Source organism: Vespa mandarinia, unplaced genomic scaffold, assembly GCF_050613455.1.
Source record: "Vespa mandarinia isolate Hongniang unplaced genomic scaffold, ASM5061345v1 scaffold_37, whole genome shotgun sequence".
NCBI classification, from domain to species: Eukaryota; Metazoa; Arthropoda; class Insecta; order Hymenoptera; family Vespidae; genus Vespa; species Vespa mandarinia.
Window position 1 is genome coordinate 28,779 of NW_028197171.1, and position 19,402 is coordinate 48,180.

A 19,402-nucleotide genomic window follows, 5' to 3' on the forward strand; every position below is an offset into this window, starting at 1 on the left:
AGCGACACGTGGAGTATATGCCTGCCAACGGTGACGGCCCGGTGGACGGCCGTTTTGGGAGTTGTCTTTTGTATAATGATAAATGCTTATCAATCCGTATGTTAATCAAGAACCAAGAGAGTGGTTCAAAGTTTGTCTTTTTCGTAAACCGATTTCAGACTCATTCCGGGTCCTTCGATCATCTCGACTTGCTTTAAAAGGATCCTCCTGGCTTTGTGCGCCCATGAAAGAGAGAGAAAGAAAATATTTTTTCTTTCGCACGCAAATACATATTTCTCGTTTTTCTCTTTTCCGTTCTTCGCGCTTAAACTCCATATGGTAGAAAGAGAAAAAAAACGGCAAACAATGCCGTAAACGAGTGATCGTCTACCTCAAGATCACCTTGGCTCAAGGATACTCTTTTCAACAAATATTCTTTTCTTCGATCAGTTTCGTATTGTTGTCGAAATCAATATACCTTTCGAGCGACGAACGTTTGCCGTTAGCACGGCAAACCATTAGCGATATTATCCTCCGCGATATTGATTTTAATTTTCTTTGCCAGAACGAATCAAAGCAAAATAGGTATCTATTCGATCAATACGCGTTTACGCGTAAATTCTCGAATATGAAACGAGATCATACCTAAGATCGAACCTAAATCGAACGGGGATGTCCCTTCGCTTTTTCTTGTCCTATAATGTGATCACTTCCTTAGGGTAAAATTATCGTCCAACTCAGTCCGATAACGATGGAGATTAATCATTGGGTTCCGGTAAAAAATGTACTCGCCAATCGACTTAGGATCGTTCTCCGGTTAGTCGAAAAGTTAATCGGAAAAACTCGAGCTATTCGAGGAACGAAAGCCAAAGTCAAAGCACTAACGTCGAGAAAAATAAGCCAGAGTGGATATTTCTTTGCCGGCTTCCCTCGAACGACGGGTAACGTCGTCCCCTCGATGCGACGATCTTTCCGTTTGTAGGATGTAAAGTACAGCGAGTGGCGGTTTGCCAGCGATTCCGCCGTCGATTAATTCGAGTAGCGTCGAGCAATTAATTCGCGTTTCAGGCTGCGAATGCCGCTAGCCGCTGATAAAACGTGCAGATAAAATTAATGAGAGAGGAACAGGAGAAGAGGCAGTCTGCTCGCCCCGCGTCATGTTTCGCGAAGGGAGAAGCCAGGGCAAAACGCAAAAAGAAGGGAGGGAGGAGGCTGACGGCTCATTGAGCGGAGAGGATGAAAGGACGCGCGCCGCGCCGCGTTGGTGAGTATCGTCGACGACAACGAGGGAAGGGATTGAAGGACGATGGTGATACCAAAGCGACATCGGGAGGAAGCCCTGCGCGCACCTAGAATTGTATCAGAAATAATATTCCACGGTCCTTTGGTGAGACAAAACGGCCTGTGAAGGATGACCGAGGGGAAGAAGAGGCTGTTGAAACATCGAGTTACTGCTCGCCAACCAACAACCCTCGTTCGCTTTTCCTTTGCTCCTCGAAATCCTCTCTCCTACTCTCTCTCTCTCTCTCTCTCTCTCTCTCTCTCTCTCTTGCGCGCGCGCGCGCGCTCCCTCTCCTTTCCTCGCATTAATGCACCGAGCCATCAATATTTCTGTTATCGGCAAACTGATAATTGACTCGTTATCCGGAGCAAAACGTATGTAAAACATCCGCTTCTGCCGCGGCATCACATTTCCGCGACGACCTCATAATTAGATTTAAAAAAAAAGAAAAAGAAAAAGAAAGCTTTCTTCGATATCAAACAATACCAACCGAATGTCCTTTATCAATTAAAAGAGAACAAAAGAGAAGAAACAAGTAGAAAGATTTTTCCATCGATCGCATCGCAGTGATTCGATATCGGTGTATTCTCGAGTCCGATGATGGAAGAGCGAATAAGCGCGCGAAAGAGTACGATAGAAAGAGAGTGAGAGAATCTAACAGGGGCAAAACCGTTTGAAACGCACGTGCTCGATTCGAGCTAGCAGTCCACTAGCGTCGCCGAACATCGAGCTCTCGCGACAACAATATTTTTCCACGTGTGGAAAAAGCGATTTTCAACGAAGGCACCAATGTGGAACGTTGAAACGCGCTGGCTCCATTGGAGGTACACGGGGGAGAGGAAGAAATTTTAGCGAGCAGAATCTCACCGTGTACTTTTCAGCGTCCCACCGCTAGACCATACACATTCGCGTACGCAAGTGTTTGCATGTGTGTGTGTGTGTGTGTGTGTGTGTGTGTGTGTAGCTCGACGGTGCAGACCGAGCCTATCCCACTAACGTGGGTTGGTAGGTGGATCCTAGCGGATCAATAGCCTCTGTCTGGCCTCACCCTCTGCCACCAGTCTCAGTGCCCTCATTCGCCAACAACTCAACTTCAAACTCACCCTCTCTCTCTTCACTCTCGCAAGCTACCTTCTCTCTCTCTCTCTCTCTCTCTCTCTCTCTCTCTCTCTCTCACTCTCTCTTTGCCTCTCTGTTTTTCTCTATCTCTATGTATCCATATCCGTCCATCCATCGACCCACCCATCCATCCAATCAACCATCCATCCATCCATCCATCGATCGATCCATCCATCGACCCATCCGTCCACCTCTCCCTCCTTCTCGATTTACCTCAAAAGCACGCGGTATGCTCGTAAGCCAACGCTGGCGCTGGGATCGCGACGCTGGGGTCGGCGCTAGGGTCGCCGTTGAGGTCGACGAGTGCGAACGCGCGCACTCGCTACTTGATAGAAGTAGGGGCACGGAGAACGGGCTGACCCATTTTTTATCGTTTCACCTGTTCCATCTTCCCTCCCTTTTTACGCCAGAGCCCTACTTTGTTAATGCCGCCCCCCGCCTCCCCCACTACTTTGCCTCGCTAGATGGCAAACGACTTCGTCGCTGATCGAGAAAGAGAGAGAGAGAGAAAGAGAGAGAGAGAATAATGGCCGTCGACACTTTTTCACGCGTTCATATATTTTCATGCGCATTTTGACTCTTTTTTCTCCTCCTCGTAAAACACTCGCGCCTATTACACTTTCTATCTCAATTTATATTCACATTTTATTTCGTCGAATTTTATTGTACTCAAATATTGTACTACATGGGATTTTGATATACTTGAAATGACATAATAAATACTATCGGAACGTTTACTTTAAATACGATTTAACTTTCCATCTTAATCGCATACTAGAGCGATTTTAGAAGCTAAATATATATATATATATATATATATATATATATATATATATAGAGAGAGAGAGAGAGAGAGAGAGAGAGACAGATACTCTCCGTAGACTAGAAACTACATCGTTCAACTTTTGCGATGAACGTTGCGCTATTCCGCACTACGAACTGGAAATACCAATGCTATAAACTTCTTAATACAGCTCGTGCGAGCACAAAAAGTTTCCAAATCGAGGGACGGTAGAGTGCCTAAATAAAACCAAGATCGATTTATTCTATTAGCCATTCCTCCACCTATTCGTGCTCCTCTTTGAATAATCATAACTATTTACCTATACATGCAATCGTGATACAATTGCAATATCTCGAAATGAAATTCACGAAATCTCGCTTTCGCTGTCGACTTTCGTAAGGAAAATGGGAGAAATGGGTACGCGTCGACTTGTAAAAAAAAGAGAAAGATTGGACGCGCGACGAAGAAGTTTTGCTTCAAAAGTAGTAGACCTCCTCTTGTGCGGTCAATGCGAAGTGATCAATCAGATCGTAAAAGTTAATAACTAGGCGCAATAATGTACACGCACGAAGCATCGAACAAAGTAAAGGAAGGAAGTCAACGCTGATTCTCTCGCGAAAGAGACTACATCGTTTCTGTGTCCCCATTTTCGCATTTTTCCACGGCGTGCGTTTCCACCTCGCTGCCTTTGCGACCTCGACTCCTTCCTATCCCCTGCCTAACTCTCTTTCTTTCTCTCTCTCTCTCTCTCTCTCTCTCTCTCTCTCTCTCTCTCTCTCTCTCTCTCTCTCTCTCTCTCTTTCTCTCTCGGATAGCTTCTACGCGAGTTGGAGAAATAATAATAAAAGAATATAAACAAGTAAAAAAGTGTACAATGTTATAGTCGATACGGCATCGACGTTGGATAAAGGGTCGGTGACAAGATCCTGGAAACACCGTTTGCATATTGTGAAGCAGAAACTTAATCAACTGCCCCATCACCGGCAAATATTTTGAATCCGACATTCGAAATGGAGGGGAAATAATCCTCGTTAGGATCTTCCTTCGATGACCGATAGAATTGATCGATCGATCGATCGTAAGGAGAAACGCAAACTTGTGGAAGAACCGCAGTAAGAGGACGAACTTAATTCGTGAATGCGTCCGTTGTGCACGCATACTCGCGGTAAAACGCGAGTGCAGTTAACGCATAACGTTCGAGGATAAAAGGATGATAAGAGTGGAAGTTGCACGAACGGAAAGGGTGGAAATCGGTTGTAACGCCCTACGATACGAGGGGAAAAGTTTTGCTCGGAGAGAAACGATCGTCAGGATTCCAATCAACATTTTACTGCCTGTAAAACTGCTCCATTTCGTAACATTGCTTCCTCGGTAGCCGACACCCTTAAACTTCTTCGCCAAGTTCCGCTTTATTACCGTACCAACTCGGATTATATATCCAGCACGATACCGAGCTCACGTTTTACAAATAGAATCCGCATTCATCGATTTCTTCGAGGACACTTGGAATACTCCTCGAGGGGACTTTGCGTTTTCAATTTTTGGAAGAAACTTATCGTTTTAAAAACGATTAATCTTAGCGCAAAAGCAAAAATCCTCTCGATTCTCCTTCCGTATCATCCTCTTTCTTTAGTTAGGATGATTTTCCTCTTAGAAACTAATATATCGAAAGGGATTATTATTCTAATAGTAAGTTTAGTAGTACGAATCGAAGAAAAATATTAATCGGGAGGGCGTAGATTTATCGCTCGATTACTCTTTCTCTTCCGTTTACTACGATATTAACGAATTAATCAACGCCGAGCTCGCAAGTACCAAAGTCATTTTACAAATGACGAATTTACTTTCCATCGTTCGTTCGATATGAAACCTTGAAGATAAGAAAAATGTTACTTTTCCCGGTTATATGCTTTCCATGATAGTAGAAGGTATAGGAAAAATGAGTGAAAAATGTAAATTGAAATTTGGTTAGTTCGAGTCCTCGAGAATTTATCCCTGAATTGAAGGGAGGAGGAGGAGGAGGAGGAGAAGGAGGATTTCTCTCCTTCTATGCTATTACGAACGGGGAATAGGTTTTAAATCAAAGTATCCAAAAAGAAAGGATAGTTAAGTCTCTAGCGAGCGTAGTTTCGGGGAAAGCTTCCCGAAGAACGTCGTCTCCTAGGAAAGTCTAAGGACCCTATAGGGTATCGGGTGTTCCACTTGAAAGCAGTTTCTTTAAAACGATCCTCCCTTTTTGTTCCTACTTCGGTGTGTGCCTTTTTCTTCCTCAGTCCCTTCCTTATCGAACGAAGGAAATCCAATCGGCGGCGGCTAGTCCCTATCCCTCTTACGTTTTATGCGTCCCGTCCTAGACGAGTCGCGAGTATAAGAGTAAAAAAGAGGTCCCTTGTATAGGACGAAAAAAAGATAACAGTAGGCAGCAGCTTTACGAGAATTCAGGAGTAATCGTAAGCGTAACTCTCTTCGTTACTATTTCGAACATAATATCAAGCTCGAACACTTCGGCGACACTTATCTTTTTGCCTTTTCTTGCATTACGAAAGTTCTGCTCCGTTCGAACATCTCGCACACGTATGATACGTTAATAAGATTTCTTTGGAGAAGGAGTCCTCGATGGTGAAAAATGTCCGGTGAAAAATAATGGTTGGTACGTCGTGAAATACGAGCGTTGGAGATGGAAGAGGAACTGAAACATTCTCAAGGGTAAAGAGCACATTCGAGACGTCCCTTTGTTTGCAACTTTTTTTATCGCTGACAGCTTGGCAAGATAACTTTTCGCGTTCCCTCTTTCTCGTCCATCTCACTTGCTCTTTTCCATTTCGCTATACGAATCCTCGCTATATACAAACGTTTCTATGTAAATCGGAGGGCGTAATAACGAAAGGCCGCGAATGAAATATTTCTTTTCGCAAAGGAATTTTTTTACAGCATCCCTCTGTCAATCTACCGCACGGACAAAGGATATGTCAAAGGATACGTTGCTTTTAAAACTTGAACTTTCAATTTGTATCATGTTGAACGACAATCCGAAAGGTCTCCCAATGAACTTTTCAATAGGGCAATTAACACTCGGCCCATTGCCTGTTCAAGAAATTATCCCCCGTTTTCCATCTTTTCGATTATAGGAAACATTTATTATAAATTCTGCCTCTCCTTCCTTATATCGTATTTTGTCTCACAGAAAGCTGACTAGTAGGCTATTTCAGTATGTTCACCTTTTACAGGCTCTGTCCTTAGGCGCTACTAACCTCCGTCTCTTTGACACAACCACGCGACGCCACCACGCGATGCTGCCACGGCAAAGTTGACCGCACATTCGATACCTTTGAGGGAGGGAGAGAAATAAATTTATCGGATAAGCGATAAATTTCGAATAAATTTCGGCCGGTTTAAATGCGAAGGACTCGACCCGATAAAATTACAGCCGCGCTTCATATTCGTGTAATCTCATATCCGAGGGTAAGCAACCCTTGGCGTGACGAGCCGAACCGGACCTTGCTAAGCTGCATACATAGATGCATACGTACCACTTCGTTACTTAGGTACTTACGTACGCCTACCATGTAGGTCGGCTTACAACACAACATCGCTCAAATCTCAGGGAGCATTGTACGAGAATCTCGATAGAAATTCGACCGGTAACTATGTATCCAACACGTAATATGTGTGTGCGAACGAAAATAAACGAAAAGTCTAGTCTGGAAGAAGTCTGAAAGAAAAAGAAAAAGAAAAAGAAAAAGAAAAAGAAGAAGAAACAGAAAAAGAAACAGAAAAAAAATGAACAGAGAAGAAGGCAAATTATGCGGCATCGTAGCGAAAAGAACAGAAAATATAATATCTTGAAAAGAGTCGAAGATATTTAACGAAATAACGATAATGTCGCGTCGCATTATTTTCATGTGGCGACGTATAACCTGGAAGAAGCGGACGCGGAAAAGGCACGCGATGGCCCAGACAGGATGGCGACTATGCTAGCCCCTCTCCTTACGTTCTGCCGCCAACTCGATCGGTATAGTAGTTACCCTATTTAGACCTATTCCATTCCATACCAGTGCGCGCGGACCATCTACCTACACACATACACACACACACACACATATTATACACGTCGTAACGTTTAGTAGGCGCCCTGTTCTTTCTTAGGATTCCTAATGACCGGAAGAGAACGTGATCGCCTTTTCGAAACTTACTACATTCGAACGAGATAAAGACGATTAGATAGAAATATACGGTAATAGAAATCGACTGGTTTAACCCTTACGGCACATCATCTACCTAATACGACGACGTATATATCGCACTTTTAACAAATGTTCGCGATGAGTATAGATATACGTTATACGTTGTTATATACCTATAACCATCTACGTTTCCTAGAATAATATTCTCGTATAATAGGTATATTATTTTCTTATGTTCCCTTTAAACTTTAACATACGCGAGAGCAACCGTAGGATTAAAGATATCGATCCGACGGTCTTTAATCTCGATGTATCTCGGCGAACGATAAATCGCGCATACATAGCTCGATTACATTGGACAATCTCGAATCGTACGCATTGCTCACTCAGTTTACAAGCAAATATACGTTATAGAAACGAACACGAGGGATACTGGATTGTTGCGATTGAAAATCTATCTTTGTTATGAAGAGCAGCGCGCTCGGCCAAGGCGCAAAACGATTTCATAAGGTTTATATGAAAATCATCGGAGAGAGAAAGATTATCATATGATAATCATAAAGCATAAAGACGACGGTCAAGAAACGTCTTGCTCGTCCGAAAAAAATTCTCCTAAGAGCTTGTAACTTTGTGGAAGGGAGAGAGCGAATCATCAAGATTTGCGATTATCAGAGGAAGACAAATCTTTCAGGGAAAATGAAAACACGCCAGTTTTATCTCGTGAATAAGCAACGGCATCAATTGGAGAAAAAAAGAAAAGAGAAGCGTTGAAAGATCTGTCCGGACGTTGGGAAATTGCGTGACCGAACCATTCGTCTCGGACTTATACTTTTCCTCGAGTGGGCTCACGCGCGCAACCTTATCATTTATCCGTGCACGCGTTTTAACAGATATATCCAGGGATGGGAACATCGAATCCGTCATTCTCGACGACGAAACTCCCTGAAACTCCCGAGAAAAATGTAAGTGAAAAAAAAGTAATCAACGAGGGGAGAAAAAGAAATAGGCCTCGCGAAAAGAAGCAATAACAAGATGGGTGGTTCGTCGGTGTTACTACCGTACTCGTAGCAAAGTTGTCGCGTGCTTTTTACAAATGAAATTTCTCCTGTCAAATTCGTCAAATCTCTCTGATGATATTGACGGGTCCTATTTTTGGTAGCTATCGTTTTGATAGAACGATTGAAACAAGTTTCAACGTAAACTTCGACGAGATTTTCTATTTCTTCGAAGGTAACTTCCTCGAAGCTAACTAGGAAGAATCTTTCAGCTCGCAAAGGCAAAATCTCAGTAGGTCATCCGTCTTCGTGGTCGAGCCGCATGAAAAGTTGATACAGAGAGCGACGGTGCGCGACCACAAAGGACTAATGATCCTTGGTCGAGCAAGGGCAAGAAGCTCCAATTATTTCTGATGGATTTCCGTTCTTAACGACGAAACGTATACGCTTCCATTCGCTCGCGAGGCACATGTTTCAGAAAGAACTTTTTTCGCTATTACTCGCTGCGCGAACACGAAATGACTAATCTCTGACTGGCGATGACCAGATGCTTTTTCCTCTCGCCTTCGAGATCATCCCTTCTACGAGTTTATATTAGCGCCCCGTAACAAGAACTTTCTTAGATGATTCTTCTCTCGACGAGAACGGCAACTGCGAAGAGAATCGCAATGACCTTTAGAAATGGAAACCTTTTAAAAATATCTTTTATCCCTAAAGGTTTTAGGGGACGTAATCCCGTGCGCAAAAGTAACCATTGCTCTCTAGTTATCGTGGAGCTTGCGATTCGTATGTCAAATTTCATTACTCCAGAGATAGAAAGGTATTCTTCCTATTCTCGAGATAGTTGATAGAAAAAAAAAAAAAATAAAAAAAAAAAAAAAAAAAGAAAAAAAGCTATGAAAAAGATAAAAGTCCGGAAAGACTCGGACTTTATAATAATACCATGGATTAGAAATTCTCGCTTTTCCCTCAACATCTTTTCTTCACGCTACGTAATGCGCACTTGCAACTTTGAAAATCAAGGACACGCGATAGCTGATTAAATAACATCGAAGCGAGTCGAAGAAAAAAGAGAAACAAGGGAAAAGAGAAGGAAATGAAATTATGATACGATAAAAAGTAAACGCGATAATCGTTCGATGGAAAGGACCTTAAGACCTTCTCGATCGCTCAATTTTATCTATCGCTAGCGGCGGATCTGCCGTTAGAGAAATGACCGGACAATAATGTCCGATCGATCATGGAAAAAAGATTTTATGTCCAATTATAAAGAGGATGAGTGTGTAGAGAATTGCGACGCCGTCGCAAATACGATGCGCGTCCTCGAGCAGCGGTTATATGAATCCAACGGGATTTTAGTGGATCCTAAAAATCCCAATTTAGACTTTACGAAGGAGCTGACGATTGGATTTGCGGATTACCAAACGTGACGTTAACCAATGCCGTATGCTTATAAAAGCGAGAACCACGAGAAACGAAGAAAACTCCTTCAACAATTTTGAATCTCCCATTAGCCAGTTTTAGCATTAATCAGAGCCTAGAAAGAAATCCTATTAAATGTATTGAAAATTATGATAAACTTTCGTTAATAACAATTTACATATTGAAAGGGAATGTTAGAACGAAAGAATAAAAGAAGAAGGAATGAAATGATAAAGGAGAAGATGTAACGATTTTTTTCCTATTCCAGACTAGGCGAAACATTTTTTTTCTCCACTTTTCTTTGCGTAATACTCGAGGCGCAATAACGAAGGCCATGCGCTTACGAGGAATAGTGCGGAATGCAAGTAGAAGAGACCATTTTCAGGGACTCGTATTGCGCCAGGATAGATGAGGAAGACAGGGGAAAGGGGCGGTGAGGGGCGGGGGTGTGAGGAAGGAAGGAAAGAAAGAAGAGAGGAGAGATTGGAAGAGAGAGACGCCCGTGATGTTCCAACCCCTTCCTTTGCCTTCCCCTTTTCCTTACCCCTTGCCACCCACCCCTCTCTCTCTCTCTCTCTCTCTCTCTCTCTCCAGACGTAGGCGATAGCGTAGTACTCGAGGAGCAGAACCGCGTGTATCGACCGCTGACGTCATCCATCCCCACTAAGCTACGTCACGTATACGCTTCGTCGTCGGAGTGGAGATTGACGCAGTGCCGTGTGATCTCGTTGGCGCATTAAATCCATCAGCTTAAACGCCTTAACTTTGCCTTAAACTTGAACCGATAGACTTGCACGACGATCGATCGATACCAACAGCTTAATTCTTCGTACTTTTTTAACGCATTTCTTCGTATGATCAACTAATATTTGCGATAGAATAGGTCGCTTCGATGGTACGAATATACAGGGTTCCTTTAAATTTTCTAACGACGTCACGGCATTTTAATACGTATAAGGGATGATAATCGATTATTCTGTAAGTCTAAATTCTATTTTGTAAATCTATATGATAGAGTCGAAAGCAGGGAACGTATAAGAACAACCATATATTCTTTATTATTCTCTTCGGAATAAAAGAAATAAATAAATCATAAACTATTATGTGCGCGTATCTAATATACCTACGTCTTATTGTACTCGCGTTAATGCAGCCAAATACGACTTTTACAAATATATAAGAGCGTAAAACACACACAAGAGGGAAAACAAAACGATCGTTCTTTCGAAGTCATCTAGAATCTTACTAAAAATAGAAAATCGTCTGAAATATTCAAAGTCGATATACCGTAACGCGAGGGAAAGGCACGTGCTTAGATTACGTCAAGAGAACGGTATGATACGGTCCTGAGGCCAAGGGAGGCTGAGTACAAAAGTATTGATCCGCTTTGCCACCACTCTTGGCGCAGCAGTTACTCCCACCATTTCGCGTCTCCGCTGCCGCCGCCGCCGCCACCGCCGCCGCCACCCCCGTGCTCATCGTCGTCCTCGTCATCGTCGTATCTTCTCGTAGCTTCTCTCTGCATTTTCCATCCTTGCTCGGCCTTTCCCGCCCTTTCTAGAACGTCGAGAGAGAGAGAGAGAGAGAGAGAGAGAGAGAGAGAGAGAATTGACGAGCGGGAAACTTCGCCCTCGATTTTTCTCATAGAATGGTAACGCGCTATCGTGAAGCCTCTCTCTCTCTCTCTCTCTCTCTCTCTCATGTAGAAGCAAGCGCAAGGAGAAACAAGACCCTTTGTTATTCTTCCCTTCGTTTGTTTTGCTCATTACCCACCTTTCTAGCACTACTAGAGCCCATCGATATTCCATTACGCGACACGACCTCGTGAAAGAAACCAATTAAGACACGATGCGGGCAAATATCTTGCCAATTTTGTGTCGCTAAAGGAAAAAAAAGAAGTAAGGGAAGAAAGATTTATTATAAAAATATTACGTCGATCAAGCTGGATCAAAAAAGATCAAAGTCGCAACGCAAACTTTAAACTTTTCTTTTCGTTTCTTCGATAAAACGCATAAGAGGAAGAATCTCGTATATATCGTAGAAAGAAAGAAAACGTCGGATGACGTTGCTCGTTAGGCGAACTGTAAAACGTTATAATTATTCGACATCGTTTCAGGCTGTAATAGTAGAGTTCGTTTCGCATGTACCTACTTCTGAGCTATCGGACACGTGGCTCGTGGTGAGACACGTGTCGCGATGCCATGATGTCGCAGTTCCACCCGATTTCCCTCCGCTCTCCTCTTCTATCTGTTCTTTTTTTCTTGTTTCCTAATTATAGGGATTTAAGCGGCTCCGAGGCACGCCATCGTGTGGCTCAGGTATAAGTGGTACGTAAAGTTCTGCCGCGTGTTAACGAGAAAGAAAGAAGAGCGCGTCCTAAGATCTATCTAAGTGGTTAAGTGTACTCGGATATGTTAAGGATCGTATCGCGATCGAGGCATCGCGATTGAAACGTAGGGCCCTGACACGGGCTTGACGCAAGGTTGTGACGCATCGGCAGCGACAATTGGTACAACAGAATCGACGCGAAACGAGGAGAAACGAGTGCGAACGGAGGCGGCATGTGGGTGTCTCTGTAGATATATACAAGCATCGCTTCGATGGGGTCGTTAAAATTAACGAGCGTATTCTCGGCTTCTCAAAAGTGTCGCGAGCTTACATTTGTCACGCACACCGATCGCCGACATTTGCATTGCCGAGAATATGCGTTTTTTCCGTAATACGATACCCACGCGACGTTCAACTTAGGAACGAAGCAAGTGGCAAAAGTAGTAAGGGGAGCCGAACCGAAAAAAAGGAATAGGAATGTTGATACGGCCGTTAACCCTTTTAACCATGGTCCAACGAGTACCATGAGTCTCAAAGAGCCAACAATAAGGAAGGATCGCGCATTATTCTTATCTATTATTCTTCTCGAGCGAGTAATCGGTTCGTACGATCGCCCTACCGTCGAGTTTCCAATCGATATTCGACCATTGCCGAAGGAATAATCGAAGGACGGTCGATGTCGATGGGAATATCTAACGATACGGTAACGATAATGCGCTTTCCTCCAACGATCGTATTCTCTCTCTCTCTCTCTCTCTCGGGAACGATTCGTGCGACCTTTCGCGCAACCAACTGATTTTTATCGCGGCGTACGTTACACCGCTAATTTCTTACGATACTCGTCGATAGCAGGCAGGAGGGAGAGAGAAGGTAGGAAAGAGCACGAAGGGGCCTCGCTTTCGTAAAGCTAACGATCCGTAAGTCTGAAACGAGCTCGAGCAAGCAGCCGGGCTTTTTCGGTCGAGGGTTGCCGCGCGCGAACTATTCCATAAGAGCAGACGCTTGGAAAAAATATGCTGCGGATACGCGTAAATGGTTGCCCATATATATCCTTGCCCTATACGATGCCCTAGAGCATACGCTAAAAACGCGAGATATTGCAAAAATCCTTGTGCTCCTTATTGTTCGCCAAGAGTTTCGAGGAGGACTCTGCTGGTGTGAACCAATCGCGTCGCCACCGAATTTCTTGAATTTTCTCTAATTCTCCCAGCCCTCTCTCTCTCTCTCTCTCTTTCTCTCTCTCTCTCTCTCTCTCTCTCTCTTTCGTTCCTTGTTTTTAAGCAAGTCCTCTCCCATGGCTCTCTTTACAGCGAACGTTTGACGCATAAATAGGAAAGATGCGGGTGCATCGTCTCTCCTTGTAAGCTGCCTCGTAGACTGCCTAGTTTCCTTCCCAACTCCCTCGAAACTCGTATACTCCCCTGCGGAAGTATCTAGATAGAGGCTATGTACGCTGGCACGTCGTGTGGCTTTTGCTAAACAACCAAAGATACATTCAACGAGCGAATAAATCTTTTATCGCGCGAAGGTTTGTTGCACGTTCAACGATCGGACGATCTCGTAATTCCGTAACAGAAAAAAAAAAAAAAAAGAAACGTACGAGGAGCATCAGTAGAAAAGCATCGTCCAATTAAGAGGTTCTCTTTCACTCGTGCGGATTTAACGTGACATCAAAGAAATCCATGCATCATATCCAGGCCCGTCGCGACGACAGCTGCATTTTCCCGGCGATTTCTTAAAAACATCGTCGCGTCGCGAGGTTGCCTCTGGGGGCGAAAAAGAAAAATGTCAGAGAGAGCGAACGAGTGAGCGAGCCTTTGAGAGACACCGAGAGACGATGACAGCTGCGCGTCGTTGTCGATCAACAACGTTCTTTCTGCTTCTCGACGAAAGTGGCTTCGTTCGGTGACCGGTAACTCGATCCAATCCATTCCAAATCTACCAAAATTTATTTCCTACAACGACGAGACAGAATTACTTTTCAAAGTCCTCCCTCTCTGGTCTTATTTCCGATACGTGTTGCAACTCGGTGTAAGGCGTGCACGAACGAACGAACGAACGAACGAACGAATTTATCGAACGCGAGCAGATTTATCAAATAGGCGCGAGACACGCTTAAACACATGTAAAACAAGGGAGCACTTTTAATCGATACGTATAACCTTTTAACGAGTACAAATTCCCTCCTCCCTCCGCTCTTTTTCATTTTCTTCTACCAACCTTATTTTCTACTTCGAATGCATCGCTCGACGATATCTGTGAGTGTCATAAGTGTTAATTCATCGTTAAAAGCATATATCGAGTCGGCATTCAAAACGAGGAAGAGCCGAGTTTAAAATCCATCGACGCGAAAAGCGCATCGTAGGCTCGCGCTTGTTTTGCGCCATACTATTGCGCTGTCTCCGTCATCTTTTCTTCCTCTTATCTCCTACATGAAAGTACCGATGTTTTTTAGATGGACGACGAGTTATCGTCGAAGTTAATGCATCCACGCACGACGATGGGATTCCGAGCAATTTTCGGGTTCTAATAATAAGCGCTTAACGAAGAGCGTACGAGAAGAAATAATCGGTGCAAACTGTCAAAAGAGTTTTAACTAAGGAATAAAATTAATCGACGATTCGCAAAATTATTCGCGATAAGCGGTAAAGTGCATGAACGAATACGAGTTTCCAAGTCGACGCACGTATTCGTCGACATTTTCGTCGATATATATTTTAATAATCAAGCCAGACAGAAGAATTCATCCGATGGATCGCATCCGCGACAAACCCCGCGCCCCTTTTGCCCGTTCTTTCCCGTCTCCTGTCTCCTATTTACGGTCTATTTTCATGAAATAATAAGTTACGGCTTATGCGTAACTGTCAGAGTTAAAAACGATAAATAAACAAGGCGAGCTCGCGGCTAGCATTTCCTTCGAGGCTTTCCATTCGCAACAGGATGATGTCGCGTTCTCACGGACACGGAGAATGAAAATTTCGTTTCATAATCGGCCCGAACGAATCAACGAAGAACGAATAACGTCGAACGACCGTGCATAATTGTGCTCCGATTTGACATCGTCCAAAGCGGACGAAAACTTCCGTTATCGAAGGTAAACTAATTTTCACAATATTTACAACGTAGGTATAATACGTTATTATAATAGAGCGGCCTATTTGTTTATCTTGTGCTCGTTCGAACGAACGAGAGTACGACGTCCTTGCGACGCGGTTCGATGCGTGATGCCTATCTACCGTATAAAAACAGGCCCGAGCGAGGATTTTTCCGCAAAACTCTGCGTGTTAAAGCCGTAATGGCGAGGTTACCGGTGGTCCTCCTTTTCCTGATATCTCCGCCTTTTCTCGACAACGGAGATGCTCTGATACAAGACGGCTTATCCAAGTTGTTGTTCGGCTCCCTGGCTACGATAAAAAAGTAGGTCGGTCTTCGTTCGCTCACTTTTTTTCATTACAATCAATATCAATTTACAGCGTAAGGATCCCCGAGTTACTGAATCAATTGTGCAACGAATCGCAAGGCGCCAACGTTACGCTGCGCGATGCCTGTTACGGTTGCTTTTATAGGGCGAGCAATCAACCAACGGGATATCCCTTGCTATTAAGAATGTCCGCGTGCGCGGACATGTACCTGAATAATACCGATTACGGTCACTGCCAAGCCTATCTGAGAGTAAGCGAATAATATTGAAATCGATGACAACTCGAGAAATCGAACACAACTCGACGTTATTATTAACATTTTCGATAAAATCATTCCTTTATGCAGAATGCGACGAATAATTTGAACAACCGTGTCGGTCCTGTTACGATCTATTGTACCTTCCTCGAGTGCATTCGGCAAGTGAACAAGGACACGCTGGTAACGTACAACCTCCTTCTTTTTTTTCCTCACTTCTCGCTTCTTTTTCATCTTCGTTCGAACGTGACTATTATCCTTTAATTTTAATTCTGCGTGCGCGCAGGTGTACATATGTCGCAGAGTTTCTGAATAAAATAATATGTAAATAAGAGAGACCAGAAATAGGATAAAGAAATCGAAAACATAAATAGAACGCTCTTCTTAATAGAAATCTTCTTAATAGAACGCTCCACGACTTTCTTTTTCTTCCTCGTGCAACTCGAAAATGATAAAGCTATTAAAAGGACGAACGATGTAAATATTGTATAGGATGCTTTGCGCGCAACCATAAGGGAAGAAGGAACAACGACGGGCCGGAAAGCACGAAGGAGGAATTCCGGCTTTATAATAAAAATATATCCTCGCACTTTGAGAGCCGTTTGCGCGTTCAGAGAACGGCAAAACACCGATTCCATTACCGTACGACCCGGAGCAGAGCCCATCGATCCCAGAACGAATCCTGCAAGTCCTCGAAAATCCCAATTAGAAACTTTTGTCTCCGACGCTTTAATTACATGCACCAAGAGCCGACTGTAATAAGTCCCCTTGTATATAGGCGCATACGTACGTACTCACGTATTTACGCGTGTAAGTAGATGGTGGTGTGTAGATAGGTATACGATAATCCCATCCCATGGAATGCATTGTATAAACAACAAAAAAGCTGTATGTATGTATATAAAAGTCCTTTTATACGACGAACGACACACTTTTCTTTTTGGCCTCTATCTCTTTTATAATATAGACATTTGGAGGAAGTCGTCTCTCTCTCTCTCTCTCTCTCCCTCTCTCATTATTCGTAAGGCGTCGCTCATCAAGCCTGACGCTACCACACACCCGTTGAATATAACGATCCATTGTATATAATGTCTTCCCACTGTGTGCGGCTAAGGGAAAGAGGAGAAATAAAAAGAAGAAATATAATATATATAGTTATATATATATATATAGTTGAGCCTAAATAATATTGCGCCTAAATATGATATACGAGATGGTCGAGGCGCGCGATCCTCTACTATTCCGAGCAACTTTTTCCGCAGTTACGTGAGTGCGTAGGCGAGGCCCTGCGAATCTTTCCAAGCTTCAATTTGACAGACGTCAAACTGAGCCAACTCCTCGTCAACGCTACTGCCTGCGTTTTGGCGAAAACGCGTTGCGCTTATACGAATCCGATAACCGGGGAGATTCAAGAGGACGATCTACCCAATAAATTTCACCTACCGTCTGTCAACGCCATTTTCGTCAACACGGACTACGACATCAACATCGTGCAGTTTCCTATCCGTTACGGCACCTCGGATGTATGCGCGAAATTCCGAAACGTCGAGCCGGCTACGTGGCCCTCCGCCGCTTGTTGACGGTTGGTTGACGATCGCTTACTTATCCTTATTCCACCTTACCTTTTATTCATTTTACTATCCACTTATATGTGGTCGATCATTTATCTATTATGTCGGATATTATTTAACGAATCATTATGCTCTTTTCGTTCGACTATCGACATCGCGCCAGGACGTTCTCGTTAGATCTAACGTTAGCAATCCTTCGAGCCGGATCTCAGAGATTTAAAAAAGAAATCTAAAAGAGCCAATGTAAATAAAGGAACTAATATATTTTAATATGTCATCGTCTAATCGTTTCCTAATATCATATAAAATTTCGCACAGGACGTTTAAGAAATTTCTCGAAACTCGACGTGATACTTGGCATAAGGAACAAAGACTCTTCTACGTAATATACGTATTACTACGTATACGGACACGTCGTTCCATTTAGCGAAAAGGCGATTATTTCTATCCATTAACTTGGCTAATCGGATCACGAGCGACGATACTGGCAAAGTCGGTACCGATCCTTGGACTCGAACGACTGCGCTTAACGAAGTCTCTAAGTGTTTCTTTAAGTATTTACCAGTTAATTATCCTTAATCCCGATATCTCGAAAGAGCGCATCGCGCGATTATCATATTCTTTCGGAATTTCGCTGCTGCATAAACGTAAGAGCGGAATTTCAAAAGACAACGAAGAAGGGAGGAGAAGAAGCGTAACATCTTGGACCAATGCGAATGATCGCGATCAGTTAGAGACGCCGCGCCTTCCATTTGGATCGCGCGTCTTGTTCGACATAATTGCGATATATGCAAATGGATACTTAGTAGTAGGACCTCGAGTAGGCGCACTTGTCCTACACGGGGCGCGCGCTCGTCTCTCCTCTATTATATCCATCCGTTCTAGCTATTCGTTGGTACTTACGTGAACCATATAAGAAAGCAGAGAGAGAGAGAGAGAGAATGTATGTTCCACAGTAGAGAGAGCGCGCGCGCACGCTTCGGTTCTCTCCAAGCCAATTTAACTTAACATGCAGATGTAGTGTACGTGGAATCGACGTGAACAGAGCGTGCGTGGACATAAGGAAGAAGAAGAGAGAGAGAGAGAGAGAGAGAGAGAGAGAGAGAGAGAGAGAGAGGAAGTCTGAATCATTTGGTGTCATTTTCAGGCGTTCCTTGCAATTACACCTTGTATACGTCATACACGGGTTTCGCATTATTTAAGATAGTCCTTCGGAATAAGAATAAGACGCGTTCGTGTCCAAAATTACATTTCCATCTCATATTGCGCGTACTTTGCTAAAGACATCTCTGCTATGGTCACTACTCTACGACAAGTTGACGGGAGAAAAAATGCGATACGTCATCGGCGCTGATCGTTCGAAGCTGACAATGAGTCATCGACCGCATTTTTTCATATATGGAACACTTATATGAAACAAATATAAAATTATTCCGTCGAAATGATGTCAGCCTGAACGCGCGCGCGTCGATGCTATTCCGGACGCGATGACAACTTCACCTACACGGAATCCGCGCCTACGCTCGCGGATGACGCACTAAACGCTATCTCGCGCTAACGTCAAATATCTTTCAAATGTCGTCTCATACATAAATTTTGATTACGCGATCGTTTCTACGCCCGTTTTGTTGACGTAAACCTATTCGTATACGAGCAAACTACGAAGCTTTTAAAATAGTTTCAAATATCGAACGCATTATCTCCGTATTATAATACATACACGTATAATATCATACACGTGGCGCCATCTGGTAAAAAACACTTCGACCACTTTATATATCATGTATTCCGACTTAGTCGAGTCGACATTTTAAATCTCTATCTAGTCTCGATACCATAAAAGAAACTAAAATAATATCTCTCGATAAATTTGATCGCTTATCTTTTTTTATTAATCCAATGGACGCATGCGTATCTAATGTCAAAAGATTTAGATCGTATGAAGATATATATTCGATCGTTAGGACATAATTCGACGAAGTTCGTTAGAAGATTAGACGAGATATTGAAAGGTAATCCAGAGCCATAAGAGAAGCGACCGCGAATAATCCTTCCTATTC

General features: G+C 43.4%; 2 protein-coding genes across 4 annotated transcripts in view; both read left to right on the plus strand.

Moving 5' to 3' along the window:
* The window catches only part of LOC118447457 (uncharacterized), a 42,168-nt gene that overhangs the window by 17,398 nt on the left and 5,368 nt on the right, over positions 1–19,402 (plus strand). The window lies entirely within an intron of this gene.
* Positions 13,538–16,700, plus strand: LOC118447468 (uncharacterized). Of its 3 annotated transcripts, XM_035879453.2 has the most exons (5): positions 13,538–15,187; positions 15,343–15,510; positions 15,567–15,765; positions 15,862–15,954; positions 16,264–16,700. In XM_035879453.2, the coding sequence occupies exons 2-5, from the start codon at positions 15,389–15,391 to the stop codon at positions 16,528–16,530; spliced, it is 681 nt and encodes a 226-aa protein (XP_035735346.1). In that variant the 5' UTR covers positions 13,538–15,187; positions 15,343–15,388; the 3' UTR covers positions 16,531–16,700. The 3 variants fall into 3 exon arrangements, with proteins under 3 accessions (XP_035735346.1, XP_085520438.1, XP_085520437.1); XM_085664312.1 differs by lacking the exon at positions 13,538–15,187 and having other exon boundaries at positions 15,212–15,510; positions 16,178–16,313; XM_085664311.1 differs by lacking the exon at positions 13,538–15,187 and having other exon boundaries at positions 15,216–15,510.